General features: G+C 41.9%; 1 protein-coding gene across 7 annotated transcripts in view; it reads left to right on the top strand.

Annotated features, from left to right (window-relative positions):
* Positions 1-268: 268 nt before the first annotated feature.
* Positions 269-16,139, top strand: part of RPRD1A (regulation of nuclear pre-mRNA domain containing 1A) — a 65,703-nt gene continuing 49,832 nt past the window's right edge. For 5 of the 7 annotated variants that reach the window (XM_006275571.4, XM_019479155.2, XM_006275572.4 and 2 more), the window contains exons 1-2: positions 270-485; positions 15,193-15,322. In XM_006275571.4, coding sequence (XP_006275633.1) covers positions 335-485; positions 15,193-15,322 — 281 coding nt within the window. In that variant the 5' untranslated portion in view covers positions 270-334. Of the gene's footprint in view, positions 486-15,192; positions 15,323-16,139 lie in introns of all 7 variants that reach the window. The other 2 variants (XR_009462493.1, XM_019479157.2) reach the window with 1 other exon arrangement.

The raw sequence follows: 16,139 nt of genomic DNA, 5'->3' as shown, positions 1-16,139 counted from the left end.
CCTGAGAGTGACTTGGGTTTTGCATAGGCTGCCTCAAAAATGCTCCTACATTATGGCACTACAATAAAAGTCCTGCTGCTTCAGAGACTCTTGAGGGTGCTAGCGTTTGAGGTAGCAGGGAGCGACCTCCTCTGGCCCCGCCCCTCCACCTTGAGGCTCCTCCCACAGGGAGGGGGCGGGGCTGCCGCTTTCAGGGGTAGGCGGGGCGGCTCCTTTCCCTTCTCCCTCCCGCGCGTCCCGTTCCGGAAGTGACGTAAGGGGGTCGGCCTGCCTCCGCTGTAGACCCCAGTGCTGCCGCCATTTTGTTCGCGTCGGGCCGGGGGCTGCGGGTGGGATGTCGGCCTTCTCGGAGGCGGCGCTGGAGCGGAAGCTGTCGGAGCTGAGCAACTCACAGCAGAGCGTGCAGACGCTGAGCCTCTGGCTCATCCACCACCGCAAGCACTCGGCGCTCATCGTCAGCGTCTGGGAGCGCGAGCTGCGCAAAGGTGAGGCCGCCCCTCCGGGCGGGCCCGGCCCGGCCCCTCGCCTCCCCTCCTTCGTCGGGCCCCGCCAGCGTGGGGAGGCCGGGAGCTGGCAGCCGAGTGGCAGGCGGGCCTGGCGACGCCGCGGATCGTCGTCCCCCCCGGGCCTGCCTGTCGCCTGCAGTCCGTGGGCCGCGGGCAGGTGTTTAAAGCGGGATTGAAAGCAGCGCAGCCACCGCGCCTGCTCCTTTCCTTTTTTTTGGCGGGGGGGGGGCATATAGGTGCAAATTAGAGAAGATGAGAGCAGTGGACGCCCCCCCTCCTCTTTTTACATGAGACTTATTTACTGGCGTTTTGTTCAGCGTGAACTAACTTTTAAACGGGGCAAATGGAAGCTCATAATTGGGTTAATTGGGAAGGGCCCAGTGTGGGTGAGCAGAGCTTTGCCCACTTGGTTTGGACCCTGACCTAACGCAGTCAGTCATCACTTTGTTTGCTTGGCAGTAAGGAATGGGGTGCTGGCAGCCTCCTGGAAGATGGGAAACTGGCCCCTTTGAGAAGCTGCTTCCATAGTGGCAGAGAAGACTGTAGCCTTGATAGCTTTGCCCACACCAGGGAGAGATTTGGGGACTTGAAGGGGAACCATTGATGGGGGTGGCTTTGCTGGTAAGGAGGAAAAGAGATGGCAAACTGTTAGATCTGCGAGAGACCTAGAGAGAATCCTTGTGTAGGGCCATGTTGATAGGGCACATCTGTGGATCATTTCCTCTTTTTTTGGTCAACATGGCAGAAACCATTTTGTTTGTATGAAGCTAAGTTTTAAGGGAAAAGGAAAGCTTTAGGATTGGTCACTTAAAGTATTTTGGCCTCCTGGAAACAGCAGAGAAAGTCTTACCATTTAACTAAACTTATGTTTATTCTGTGCCTGGGTGTGAAAGATGCAGCCCGTAGAGCCCTATCATCCAGGCTGTGGTGTTGCCTGTGGGTTTTGGACTGGTCCTGTGCACTGCATGCAACTTACGAAGCTGCTCTGGCTTGCCCTGCACACTGTGTGGAGCCAGGCCCACATGCTGCATGTGGGACTAGATTGGGCCCACAGACCAGCCCTTTGTGCTGAATCCAGTGGTTAGGGCCAGTGCAGGGTGGGTGCTGCATGCAGTGTCTGCTGTGGATCAGCCCTGTACACTCTGGCTCCAGAGTGCAGGGCCAGTATGTTGGCCTTATCCAGTCTGATATCCCTGCTCTTGACTAAAGGTGTTCACAACTTTTATTTAGAATACATTTTAAATTATTTCTTGCATGACATGGTTATCTAGTGATCTTTCAAATCTTTGGGGATACTAAAATTAGTCCAACTCCTTTTTAAAAAGAAAAGCCCTGTGCATTCTGGGCTTCAGTAAGGACTGTGGGATGCCTGAACGTGTAAATTGAGTAAATTATCTCTTTCCTGAAGATGCATAGGTCTAATCAGCTTATCCAGGTTATCTTTACAAAATACAGGCGACTTCATTGCAATGTACTGATAGAGTGGGTATATCTACACGTGACACTACATCGCCATAGTATCTTTAGGCAAAAACCACAATGCCATAGCTACATAGCCGTAGCGATGCATTCCCTCAGTATTGCGCATCACTACAGCAAAGTAGCAGCTAAAAATAATGGTGTGCACAGCGCAGTATGGGCTGTTACTGTGCTATCATTTAGTACTTCCAAAAGGAAGTACTAAATAATGGTGCCGTAACAACAGCACCATAGGTTTATGTGTTGATGAGCCCAGTGTTTCCTATTCTAAACAAATAACAAAAGGAAATTCATTATTTTTAGTCATAGCAGAAGATTACAGGGAGCAATTACACTAGGAATTGCTAAACTGGTCATTTCATTGTTCATCTTGATCAACATAGCCATGAAACTACTTGGAGAAGCAGTTGATGTCAGTTATTGCTGACACTTGGCTGTTGAACTTGTAATGTTTAGATGTTTTTGTTGCCCTGCATTAATAAGGTAAGAATATACCTAGAAAACATATGGTTGAAACTCAGCCTATGTAAATAGAGATGGTCTTGGTTAGCAGGATAAAGTCTTCTGAAGCAGGGGGTTGGTAATGTTTTGCTATGGGGCGTGGGGGGGTGCTGCTCTTGAAAAGTGCAGGTCACAATCATGGATGCAAAACCCCTGGCTCCACAGGCTAGATAAATGATTCCTCTGCAACTCTTGGCTGCCAATCCCTATTGTAAAGAATTAACAGGAATGCTTTGATCCCTGTCACTGGATAGCATTTGCCCCTCAGTTTCAAGCTTGTGATCTGGTTTTGGGGGTCTTGAGAAAAATGGTTGCTAAAAACTCATCTCCAGCTACTTGGTGACTTGGCAGAGGCTGAATCTCTGGTTACATCAGAGTCCGATGTTGCATTGGCTTCTGGTTGGTTGCTAAAGAAGGCAGTCACAATAAAACCCATATGGTACCCCAAACCCTTAAAACTGCATTCTGCACCAACCACTCTTGCTTCTCTGTCATCCAGAGAGCATCCTTCCTCTTTTCGCCCTTCTCCTTCCTAAATTTAGCTGGGTTATGTGCAGGCAGAAACCCTCTTCCCACATGGGTTTCCTCCCATCTCTCTCTCTCTCCCTCATTTACAATCATCAGTATTGTAGTACTCAAAAAGGAGTCTCTGAAATAGAGTTGTCAATCCCAAGTGTAAAATGCAGGCACTCTATTCATATTTTCTAATTATGATATAGTTTTCATTACATTATACCTTTTTATCCTCATTTTTATTTAAGCACTGCAAGGTAGAACTTTAAGGGGAGAAAATTGTTTGTAACTTGCTGCATTTTATTTTACTGCATTAATCACTGATAAATAAAATCATGTTACCTGGAGCAGAAGCAAATCTTGGTCTTACAACTGCTATAAGAGTCCATGGGTTAAAAACAGAACAAGTACATCAGCAAAAACAAATTACACCAAAAATCATAATTAAGATAATTAAATATTGCTGCTTCTGTAGTTTCTTATTTCTGCAGAAGTTTTCCAGAAACAGATTCGACCTTTAGGGCTTCCTGGAAAATCCAATGATTGAGACCTGGGGCAAAGCAGCTCCCATGTAAGAGCATACCAAATAGTACCATCATCTTGGGTACATCTCTTTTAAACTTTAGATGGTTTCCTTTTGTTCCACATCCCACCTTTTACCTGTATTTGAGTGTGCTGTGGATTAAAAAAAAAACCCAAAAAACCAAACAAGCCTGTATTCTATCATAACATTGTATTGTTATGATTAAATTGTGTAATTGGACTTGAATGCCATATTGAAATAACGAGGAGGCAGCCCTAGATTTATAAAATGTGCATCATTTGGATAAAAATTTTTCCATTATCAAATGAACCTTAAAGCTTAGAAAATTCACCTTGTTACCTGTCCTTGTTTACATTGGGAGTTGAGTTGCTGCATACTTGATAGACTCAGTTCTTCCTTTAAGTTATCTTCACATTATTGATCGTGTATATCTAGTTTTTTACAAAATTGAATTTCTGTTGATGGTCAGTGGATTGTTTAAAAAAAAAAAAAAGGGAAAGTGTCCAGAAATACAAAATTTTGGAATCGGAAAAGTTTGGTTAATCTTTTTTCTTTAAACATCTTGAGAATTATCAGGGCACAATAAACTAGAATTTTTGCTTCTGAAAAATTTACTTTGAAGGCATGCAAAGATCAAAACAGAGATCTCTCTCTAGTGACTTTCTGTTTTTATTTGTTGTAGTTTATCCTATTTTTCCTTCTTTTAGACTGCTTATTTATGATAATCTAGTTTAGGGATTGTCAACTGGGGGTATGTATACCTCCAGGGGTATTTGAGAAGGCCCTAGGAGGTATGCGCGGACAAGGACGGAGTGCCATCATGTACCATCCCGCGAGGCGCTGCCCACCCAGCCAGATGCAGGGGAAGCTTGCACACGCCAGCTGCTGCCGCTCCTTTTGGCTGTACACCAAACACCCCTGCTGCCATGGCTACTCTGATCCAAAAAGGTTGAAAATCCCTGATCTAGATATGTACCAAAGAGTAAGTGAGGTACATAATGATGATTACTCATAGTATCAGAATCTGCTTAGTTGCTCTTTTTCAAAACAGGTTCTTCTTGGCAACTATTTTCTTTGCCCTCTTTCCTCCTTTTTTGATACTGAACGACACTGTAGATCACGTATTTAAGAGCACAAAAACAAATGGCATCTGAAACATTCACAACAAGATGAGGAAATTGCTGTTCAAACTGAAATGATTGTAATTTGAAATAATTCTGAAATTGGTTCACATTTGTGATTGTTTGTGGCAAAGCATTCTTTGGGCAGAAATTCTTGACTTAAAATTAGAGGTGCACTGATACATTGGTTGCATATCACACCAGCACTGATTTAAAAGGAAAATTAACATTATCACTTATTAGCTTCTTTTGGCCGGTGTAGCCAATAATGTCACTGATAAATACAATAGGCCTTCTGGCTTGTGCCGGATACTGCGTGCAGGCACGCAGTCGAACGTGGCTAGGAATGCAGCTGGGCAGTATGGAGAGCAGCACCCTGCGTAAGTATGTAGAGGGGAAGGGGCATGGTGGTGGGGCAGATTGAGGCCCCCATGGTGAAGGAGGGAGAGGGGCTGGGGTGCAGGGTGCTGCCCAGTCAGGAGGCTCAATGGAAGCCGGGGCAGGGAGCAGGACAGAGCCATGGTTACCTTGTTGGGGGGCTCCCAGCTGCTGTGCATATCCCAGGGGGAAACATGGCACATGACCCCCCCCATGTGCTCCCCCAGATGTGTGTGGGGCAGATGCTCGCTGCTAGTTTGGGGCTCTCTGCTCTGCTGCATTTCCCTTGGGAGCCCCATGCCAGCTACATGTCCCCTCCCTGCCCAGCAGCGGTGGGGGTGGCAAGTTGTGCCTTCTGCTGCTGGACAGGCAGTGGGTGCGTGGCTGGCTTGGGGCTCCCAAGGAAAAAGCAGCAGAGCGGAGAGCCTGGAGCCCACAGCAGGCAGCTCACATCCACCTTCACCCTGCTCAGCTGCATTCCAGTTAAGAGCATCCCTGCGCTTAAAAATGGTGGTGGCAGTGCTTGAGCTAAAGTTTACTTGGCGAGCTTTAATTCAAGTGCCCCTGCCACCATTTTTAAGCACCGAGATGCTGATCTTCTGGACAGGCTGCCTGCAGCTGTCTTGCTCTGGGCCCCATTCACTGTCCTGGCTGGGCAGCGCTCCAGCCCCTGCCCCTATTCCATTCCATGCTGCCCCTCCCCCCCCCCTCCCCAAATCTGCATTCCCCACACCCTTTTCCTTCCCCTCTACAGACTTACCTGCAGGGAGCTGCTCTTCACGCTGCCCGGCTTCGTTCCTGTGAATTGGTTATTGGATCGGCATGGGCCAATATGGCTGATTAATAATCAGCTATCGGTATTGGCCAAGAAAATATTTATTGGCTTACCCCTACTTAAAATAAAATGCAAATCTTTTCAATGAATTCTGTGATGTCCAAAGCACTACATATTCTGAGGGAAAATATGTTGAATGCAATTTGAGTTCTCTGTATTAAATAGGTTCAAGAACTTTAATCCTTTTTATGAGGTTTCAAGGTAGGTCACTTAATGTGCACTTACTGTATCTGACAAGATTTGGAATGTTACCTACCTACTTTTTACCAGCAACAGTATATATATCATTGGTGAATCTGTGGCTTCTTTGTGTAAACAGTCTGAATATATTGTGAACATGCACTATTTCATAACATTTGATATGTAATCTTCGTAAGAAATTCAGCATCTCTTAGGCCCTTCTTCTCAGACACATCAGAAACTTAAATTCTTTTCTCTAAAGAAAGCATTAAGTATGTTCTAGAATGTATTATGCTGTGAAATTGCTGTTATCTGACAGTGATATATTGTGAGTTACCTCAAATGAGTAATCAGAAATGAGATTTTTCTGGAAAGGTTGGTTAGAATCTACATGGTGACTATCCCCTTGCTATTTCTGCATGTTTGTGTTACTCTTTTTTAATTTTTTCAGCTAACCTTTGAGGTAATGAGAGAATGGATTCTCTTTAAGGTGTTCTGCCATACTTCATGATTTAGTGATTCAGTCAATGCTTTGATTCTGTGCTGTTAGTGTATTATTATTTCTAGATAGTAGTTATTGGAAAGGCTATAGTATTCTTCAGGTTATTTTATTGATAAGTGAAACTCTACTAGAGTCTAATTTTAATAGTACTATACTATTGTATTACAGTTGTGATGTGATTCCTACAGAATAGAAATTACTACTTTCATGCATGCTTAGCAGATGTCAGCTGCTTGGTGTGACATTGTAATAGTACTTTATAATGTTTCCACGTGTAATAGTGTGCAACTTATTTAGTGTAGGAAAACTGTTTTCTATGATCTTCAAAATTCTCTGCAAAGGCAGTGTGTAAGATGGTGAGGCGGCAAAATATCTAGAAATCAAAAGGGGAGCAAAAAATAGCGAGAATTCCAATTTTTGTTCAATTCTGTAATGGTGAATTTTCATAATCTGGTTCTTCCTTGAGTTTAATCAGCAGTGATATAATTAAATACTACTTCTAATTAGTGCTTTGATTTAACTTACTAAGATGAATGTGGCAATTCACAAATTTATATAGGTACTTGGTGCATTTTTCAGTGCTTGAGTAGCACTTCAGTATTCTAATAATTGCCAACATTTGGCCCGACAGTCTTTGCTGCTGTGCTTCTGTTTGAACACTGCTCATTGATTGCACTGATGCTCACCCTCCAACTGTAGTCACTTCTGTTTTTCCTGCAGTTTCCTGAACTAGCTAGGCTTAGTTCAAACATCCACACTAGAGCTGCCCTACTTGCTGAATCATTTCAGAATTATTGTGAGAGAACATATTTGACCCATGTGGAACTGATCCTAAACTATTTCTCATAAGCACCCATTTCTGTAGCTGGAGACCATCAGGATAGATGGCATTTGTGCAGCAGACTGGGACCATCAGCAGGTAGCAGTGAGTCTTGATGTGGAGATCATGCAGACATCCTGAAGTTGAGAGAGCTGATGCAGATTGTAATGCCTCTGGATTACCCCTTTGCTGAACAGCAGTTCTGCAACTGGGTCACAAGTGCAGAAAAATGGTACTGTATTGTCATGCAAACCAGGAATTACTTCATTAAAAGTTTTGGATTACACTTCCTGTTCTACTGATGCTTTACTTTACAAAATGTGTGGTTAAAATCCAAAGATGTTTTGCCACTGCTGTCTGCAATCGTGCATCACCAGTACATCTGTCTGTCTTTGTAGCTGCATTTGGACTAGAGAGCGGGACTCAAGTACCTATACATGCTTTTATTTTAGGGACTTGTTACCACCATAAAATTAAGTGGCTGCAGAATGGCAGTGCAGTGCACATACTGGGTACTCTTTTTCTGGCCACCAGGCTAAACAGGCTTTTGAGCCTTACCTTTGTGTTGTGTTGGTTTTTGGGGGGTTTTTTGAGGCTGCCAAGACAATGAGGTACTTCACTGCTAGCCTGGCCTCCCTGTTCTGTTCCAGCAGTTTCCTCTGGAATTCTTGCTGGTCTGACCTGTGACCTTCATTTTGCATGTCTCGCAGCAGGTTATCCCATAAACTTTCTTTTCCCTTGCTGTCATATAAAGTTTCTTTACCACAAGGAGCTTGGGTGCCTACCTCAGTCTGGCAGAAGTAGAACACACTAAAAAGGCAATGAAAATAATTACATTCATGTGTTAGGGAGAAGAGAACTTTTTTTTCTGTTCTGTATCATAATGGAACTGCAAGTTGATTAATTCTAACTCAGTGGTTCTCAACCTTTTTTTAGACTCAGGGCAACCCTCAGAAAATGCCAGCTCTTAATTTTCACTTGTTTTCTGATTACAGAATAACAACCGAGCATCTCTTCTGTTGCAGAGAACTTGGAAAGACAAAAAAGTCAGAATGTTTTCAACACTAGGAATCCGTATTTGAAATATCTTTGTTTATCTTGTGATTCATGTTTGCACACCTAACTGCTAATGTGTGGCACCAGGTGGCAACCTTGAAAGCATCTCAAGGCACCCCAGGGTGCTGCACACCATGGCTGAAAATTGCTGCTCTAACTACTTAGTATAATATTTCATTCTTCACATTTGTTTATTCAGAAACAGCTGCATCTTGGGTCAGTAGCCTTTCATCATAATGGAAAACACTTGCTTTTGTTTTAATAAGGTAAATACATGCGTCTTGAGCTGACTCAGGTGCCTATAAACTCTGGAACTTCTTACTGTACACAGTTTTAAAACTACTGTAGGTGTTGATGACATTGGAGGCTTGAGAATCCAGATTGGAAGAAGGAGCAACTTTGCCAATATCTGTTAGAAAATTGTCTGTACGTGGAGGTGGTTGCTTGTGTACAGTTCAGCAAACAATGACTATGAATGTAGCCTGTGGGAAGCTTGTCTTGTTCTGGGATCTCATGAACTGCTCAGAGTTTCTTCTCTAAGGAAAGTTTGCAAGCAGAATGAGCCACCGGTAAACAAATTCCTGTACTATGTGAACATAACTAAGATGCCGACTGGGACTTATATTATGTTGTAAGCAAAATTCTGTCTTGTCCACACCATTTGCCCTCAGACAGAAGACTGGCAGTCCAGGAGTCTTTGATTTAATACACCTACAGGTCATACAGTGGGGATACATACTCAAGGCTTTCTCTGACCATACTTCAGTGCTAGTACTAGTCTGAGAAAAGTGTCTGTGTGGGTGTCTGCATATGTTTATAGTGCCTTGTAGCTACAAGCAATGTTAGTTTTTTTTTGCAATCTCAATTCTAGATGTATTGGTTAATAGCAAAATCTCAGCCAGAATAAATACAATTTTTTTTCTCCTGTGGGAAAATTCATCTTGGTCGTGTATGGTAGGGGGTGGGCTAATACCAAGTTATTTCTTTTTGCTGTCAGCTGAGGCAGATTCTGTAACAGTAATTACTCTGACAGTTGCACAACTTTTTTTTAGAGTCAAGGCACACTTCTCAAAATACCAGCTGTTAGCTTTCACTGTTTTTTTTAACTCTTGAAAAATTATAGCGCTGTTCTTTTGTTACAGAGAACAAAAGAATAGGGTAGAATGTTTTTGATGCCCATTAGACTCCCATTAGAAGTATCTGGGTTTCTTTTGTGAATTGCATGCAGGTGTTTGCACACTTAACAGTGCTAATGCTGCAACACCTTTAAGGATCTCAGCACCCTGATTGAGAATTCCTGGTTGGGAATCTCTTCTACTTCACAGCAGTTAAAAAAAACCAAAACAAAAAACTAAAAATAAAAACCTGTGACTTCTTACCTAGCGGTGGTCATGCTCCCATGCTAAATTCCTTCTTTTTTGTTTGGTGGTGCATGTTTTTTAGGTTTTTATTCCTGTCTGGTTTGTTATCTGATTGGCTTCTCTGACAGTCTTGTTGAGGTTCTTTTGTAGAGGTGCTGATATCAGGTCTATCTTCCAAAACTTTATCAAACTTACGCTAGGGTCCACCTGAACTTCTGTGTGCTCCAACTTTTCATAAGTGCAGAAATGGATCTTCCAGGCTCCATCTCTGCTTTGGCACTGTTTTTATTATATGGAAACAACAAAGGCTGCATTTAAAAAGGAGTTCAAAACTTGACCAGGTACGTATAAACTGGTATGTGACTTCTGGTGCAGAGAAAGATAGAAAGTGAAGAAATGTCTTGTTTTGGAGGCTTTGTGAAAGTCCTGAAGCAGGTTCAGGTGCTTATCACTGCAGAATACCTTGGCTCTCCTTTTTACAGAAAAACATCACTCTAATGTATACCTTTTGTGCATGGCAAGCTAGCTTGGCTTCATGGTGTATATAGACATCAGTAAAAGTTGGGGAGGGGAGGAAAGGAAGAGTTGTGCTAAAACCTGGGTAAGGGGGCATGTCTTTGGTACGGAGTTAGTCAAGAATAATATGGGTGATGCCCTTTTTGGTGGGACATTGGAGGGGTGGGAGAGTGGATTATAGTCCAAGCTGTACTCTTAGTTGGACAAGTAGTCCACTTATTTATTTTTTTTTTTTTCCGGGGAAGGGGTGGTGCAACTTAAATTGTGTGAGTGCTAAATGTCTTTATCTAGAATACCTCTTATGTACCCAGGACAGAGGTTCTCCCAAAAATCTCTGGGGAAAGCATTAAAGAAGGTTTCCGTTTACTACTGCACAGGAACCGAGTAATGTTTTAGAGGACGGAAGGGGTACAGCTCCTGTCATGATACAGTAATTTTGTCAGGGTTTTGCAGTGTGGTTGCTTAGACCTGAACTAGGCTGCCTGGGTGTGAGACACGAGAGTTGATTGCCAAAGCTATTCAGCAGTGCAAATGATGTACTACTGTTTGATCACAGGAGGCATCTGCCAGATGGCAAAAGTTTCTTGCACCAGGAGTGCTATCTTTTGAAGCATAAAGGTCAGGCTGCTTAAGTGCCCCAACTGAAGAGAGTTTGTAAATGTAGCAACAGAGCAATAAGAATATACTGCTCAGTGAACTCTCAGAAAACCAGGACTGGGTATGGCAGTTCACCATGTACCGTATGGTTCTACCTAGTGGAAAGGTAAAATGCTGTGTATATTTGCAGATTCTCCGGGTGCCACATACTTTATAGGTGAGGCTTTCTTTTGGTACATACACAAGTTTTTTCATCTAGCCCTGGCTTAGTGTCAGGGTGGATATCACTAGAAAGGTTTAGAATGAAATGGCTTGGATAACAGGACTACTCTATAAGTATATGGGTAGCATTTTGAATAGTGCAGAATGCATTGTTTCTGTAAGTTTTTTGTTAGTAACAAATTAGAAAGCAAAGGCACTTTAACTTTTAACAGTTTAAAATGCCATTAGTGTGGAAAGAAGGTGTAGTATATGTAATATAATTATTCAGAACATGGATCAGTTGCATAGATCAAGGCTTAGAGGAAGAGACTAGATATTAGCAGAGTGTATTGTTTCAGCATAACAATTACTGCATGTTAGCTACTTTTGTGCACCTCGCAATGTCAATAGGCACTTTTAGTCACGGAGAGAGACAGGATCTCGCTAAAAATAATCTTGGCAGCCCTATAAATTTAGCATGCAACAGCGCAAATCTAACAGCTCTACCAAATGCCGAGGGAACTTTTATATTTATTGTTTCCTTGATGCCATGGAATTGCTTAAATGAAAGACACTTTCAGCATTCCTTCCATTTCTTAAAACTGATCATTGTCATTGGACAGACACGCTATAAATACACAGATGAGCCTGTAGAAGGACCCTAGCCTGGGTTTCAGTTCTCACTAGTCGCAAGAATTTTTGTAGCTAGTAAAATTACTAGCTACAACAATAGATTCTTCCTCTTTTTTTTTTTAATTTTATGCTGATGGATAATATTCCCCATCTGCAAAGGAATCTTTTTGATTAAACATTTACAAAATGGAACCATAATTAAACAACCCAGTCGGGCTGTAGGCGGTGTTCTTTTAAAGATGTTATATAAACTGCTTCATCAGTTGTCAGCTTTTAGGTGAAATGATGCTATGTCTTTTTTACCAGCAGATGGTTAAAAGAAAAAATTACTGGCTTTGCCAGACACATCAGGACAAGGCAGAGTGTGGTTAGTAGAAAGTCTGACTAGCACAGTAAGAATCTCTACTTCTTTGGTCTCAAGGCACCCTTTGGAAAATGGGAGGTCTTAACTTCTGCTTTTTTTTTTTTTAACCAGGGAAAAATAATAGAGCAATTCACCTGTGGTAAAGAAATTGGAAAGACTGCAACAGGCCAGATACTATGCATTCGTCTTTGATATCTGTGGGTTTATCTTGCAAATTGTGTGTAGGTGTTTGTGCACCCAACAGTGCTAATATTGCATGACCTCCTTAAAAGGATTTCATGGCACCCTGGTTGAGAATCACTGGACTAGATGTACTATTAAATGTTCCTTCATCTACTAACAGTAGACTTTTGAATTGGCTTTTTGTAAGAGAGGGAAAGGACTTTCTCTCTTGGGTCTGTAAAAGCTTTCATCTTAAAATGCAAGGCTTTTTGACTTTTTTTCAGCAATGATCATATAACCTGAGGACATAGTAATTGTTTAACATCTTACCTTATTTTTTCCTTTCTTCCTTTTAAAGTCAAACAGTATCCCAGGGCTTACTCTAGAGACAGTTGTTAACAGTTTTTCTCCCTGGATGATAGTCATGAATATCCAGTTGCATGTTGGGGGTAATACATGTTAGTCAAGTCTCAGTTGGTCAAATCCAGTAGTGGGCTCTGGATCAGGGTTGGCGAACCTTTGGCACATGGTAGACTGGGGAGAGAGCAGAAAGCTGAGCAGTAGATTAGGTAAGGGAAAGTGATTAGAGTGGCACTCAAGGAGGGTATGGGGCTAATTTGGGGAACATCTACCAGAAAGATTGGCCCCCACTCCTCTATATGGTGGATGCTAGAAAATAGTGCCATCAATCCTTACGTTGTGTGCTCTTCCTTCCTGATGTGTCTTTAGAAGTATCCCCAGGGGAATGAGCTTAGATTTAACATTATTACCTGATTGAGATTTGGTTATTTTATTCTTTCCTTTGTGCTTAATCTTCTTTTCCTGATGTTCCATGCTTTCTTTCAATTAGACATCTTTGCCTGGCTCTTCTGTGTTCACCTTCCGGGTGTGAATATTTTTTTAAATTGAATAACTGAAACACTTTCAGTATGTCTTTTCGTCCTGGTGCTTGGACATCTGAGTCTTGAGCTGTAGAATGTGTAGATAGGTACCAGCTGCTGTACTGGAGTGGGGTGGGGGGGCTCGGGTTGGCTCTTTCACTTTGGGTGGTTACTCCTCTGAAGAAAGTCAGTTCTGTTAAGCTGCTAAAGTGATTTTCTGGTCTTAAACATCATTGGTAATTTAACCCTGATTCCTAGCCTTTTTGAGCCTTTGAGCCTTGTGGTATATGTGCTGTAGGTTGGCAACTCCACTCTGAAAAGATGGTCCCTGCCTCTGTTCTTTTCTAAATTGAGAAAGGAGGCAAAGGATGAGAGTGTGAGAGAGAATGCAGCTTGGCAGAAACCCAGATTTGCGGTAAAGGTGACTAATAGGGGGCCAAACTTTTTGGTAGGTGTATGGCACCAGTTAGCTCCACACCCTTCCAGAGTGTCACTCTAATAATTTTCTTGCCCAATCTGCTCCCTGCCCTATCTGGCAGTGTGCTACCTGTCTTCTCCCTGATGTGTGGTGTGCGACAAACAGAGGTTGCCTGTACCACTTGTGGTACTCGGTCATAAGGATAGCCAGCCTATGTTGAAGAAGGGCATGAGCTCTTATGTGCCTTGTGGCTTAATGAGCGAAGAGTTGTGTGTAAAGTGGCTTCTTGGTCCCTGGCAAAGCAAATACCAGAATCCATGTGCAGGTATTCACATGGAAAATACACTGATGTTATTCTAAATCTGCCCCTTCAGTGAGTTTTCCATGCTGATAGTTTGTATGCATGAAAGAAAGCATGTTGATTTATTCAGTTAGAGGATTCTGTATAACATCATAGTCTTGTTTACTCACACTTTTCTGATGTTGACATGTTTTCATTTTTCATTTCTTCTTGATATTTGGACTAGCATAGTAGAGGATTTGGAGACAGGAACATGATTTACAAGAAGATTCTAACTGAACTTCAGGAATGGTGTACTAGTGGTTGATTGTATTTCACTGTCACTTGATTTGCTGATGTCTTATGGAAAGCTATTTTCTAAGGCAAGGCAGCAGTATGTTCTGGGGCTGGATGTATGGCGAGTTATTCAAACTTTGAAAAAGCATAATCTGGCTTTGAGATGTGTGGAAAATTTAAGATCTCAGTGGATTCATTTGTAATATAGCTGAAACGTTTAATATAAACCAGTGGTTTTCAACATGTGATCCCTGGATCCCTGGAGGTCAATGGACTGTCTAAGGGATCCACGAAAGATATCTATGATCAGTCAAAAGTATGTGAATGTCCACACTTATAATTTAAACATGTCCACACCTCCATTCAAAAATTTTTAGGGGTCCACAAATGGAAAAAAATGTTAAAAACCACTGATGTAAACTATTGACTGCATATCATACTGTGTGAAATGTTAGGACATTAAAAAAACCCAACACCTCTTATATAAAAGTAAAGCAGTCGCTTCCCTGAGGAGTATAATTTAATTAATAAAGATTGTGGTAAATGACGGTCTAGCAATGGGTACTCCTAAACCTAACCTAACATAGCTTAGGTTTAGGAGTAGAAGCCTCATTTAATGGGAATAAGTCACTTAAGTTGCCTAGTAGTTCTAGGTCTCTTATGGTAACACATGGCAAACATTCCTAAGGTTACAAGTTCATTGATTTGCTTTGATTCACAATGTCGTGGCTTTTAAAAACTTCATTACACCTCTAAATTTGAAGCCTAATAGGGATGCTGGGGATGGATAGAATTTGAAGGAACAATTTAAAGGAACATGGAGATGTGTTGCTACATGTGATTTATTTGATTTATTATAATGATATCGTTTTCTTCTGAAACTGTATTATTTGTATTTTTTTTTTTCCATTGGTAATCAGTACTGGGCGACTTTGTATTTTTAGATAGGTCCTTTACAGCATTATTCTGCAGAAATAGTTTTATATCAGTAACTGCTTTGTATTATTGTACTGGTTTACTCTTTTATTTTTTTTTTCTTTTTATCAGCAAAGTCAAACAGGAAGCTTACTTTCCTATACCTGGCCAATGATGTAATTCAGAACAGCAAAAGGAAAGGACCAGAATTTACAAAAGACTTTGCACCGGTTATAGTGGAGGCTTTTAAGCATGTTTCCAGGTATGGGGAACTATATCTTTTGCAGTATTGGTAAGGATTTAAATAGTGAATACATCCATGAAGGAAAAAGCCCTGAAAACATTTATTAGCAAGTTAACCTCTGTTCCTCTCAGTGACCTTCATATGTGTTAATTAAATAACCATTAATTTGGATCTTCATTATACTTTTTAAAGTTTCCTGTTATGCACCAGTTTAGTTAAAAGAAAATCCTTTGGATAGTGAATACGTGGTTATTATATTTTGATCTCTTTAATATACATGTTCGTCTACATGCAGATGATCTCTTTTTTATTTTGGAAAGCTGTAAGCCATCTTTGTTTTGCATATTAGAATGAAGGTAAACCTTTGCATTTACTTATGCTATATGCTTACACCAAACTTCTGGATCTGTGGGGAATCCTGGGCCATGTGTTCTGAATCAGGTGCACAGTCGAGGCGTGCTGGGGCAGCGCTGGTTCCTTGGGGCCTGGGCCTGGCACATGGGAGTGGTCCTGGGCTGCGGACTGGCCCTGCCTCATTCATCTGGCCTTCAGGGCCTAAAGGTTGAGCACCAGTGCTGTAAATAAATCATGTTTTCTCATGCATTCTTCAATAGTGAAATTAGAGTTGTGGGCCAAGAGACTTGTACTTTAGCTTGACATACTTGCTGCATGATATTGGACAGATTACTTCTTGTGCCTTGGCTTTCCTTCATGTAGAGCAAGGAGTTTTCTTACGGGCATATCAGAAGCTAGATTTATTTTTATGTTTGTAAATCCAGTTTATTGGATAAAAGATATAAGGCTGCACTGTTTAATCCTGGGTATATTATAGTTT

The sequence above is a fragment of the Alligator mississippiensis genome, chromosome 5 (genome assembly GCF_030867095.1).
Source record: "Alligator mississippiensis isolate rAllMis1 chromosome 5, rAllMis1, whole genome shotgun sequence".
NCBI classification, from domain to species: Eukaryota; Metazoa; Chordata; order Crocodylia; family Alligatoridae; genus Alligator; species Alligator mississippiensis.
Note: the sequence above shows the minus strand (reverse complement) of the source record. Positions and strands in the feature narration are given on the sequence as shown.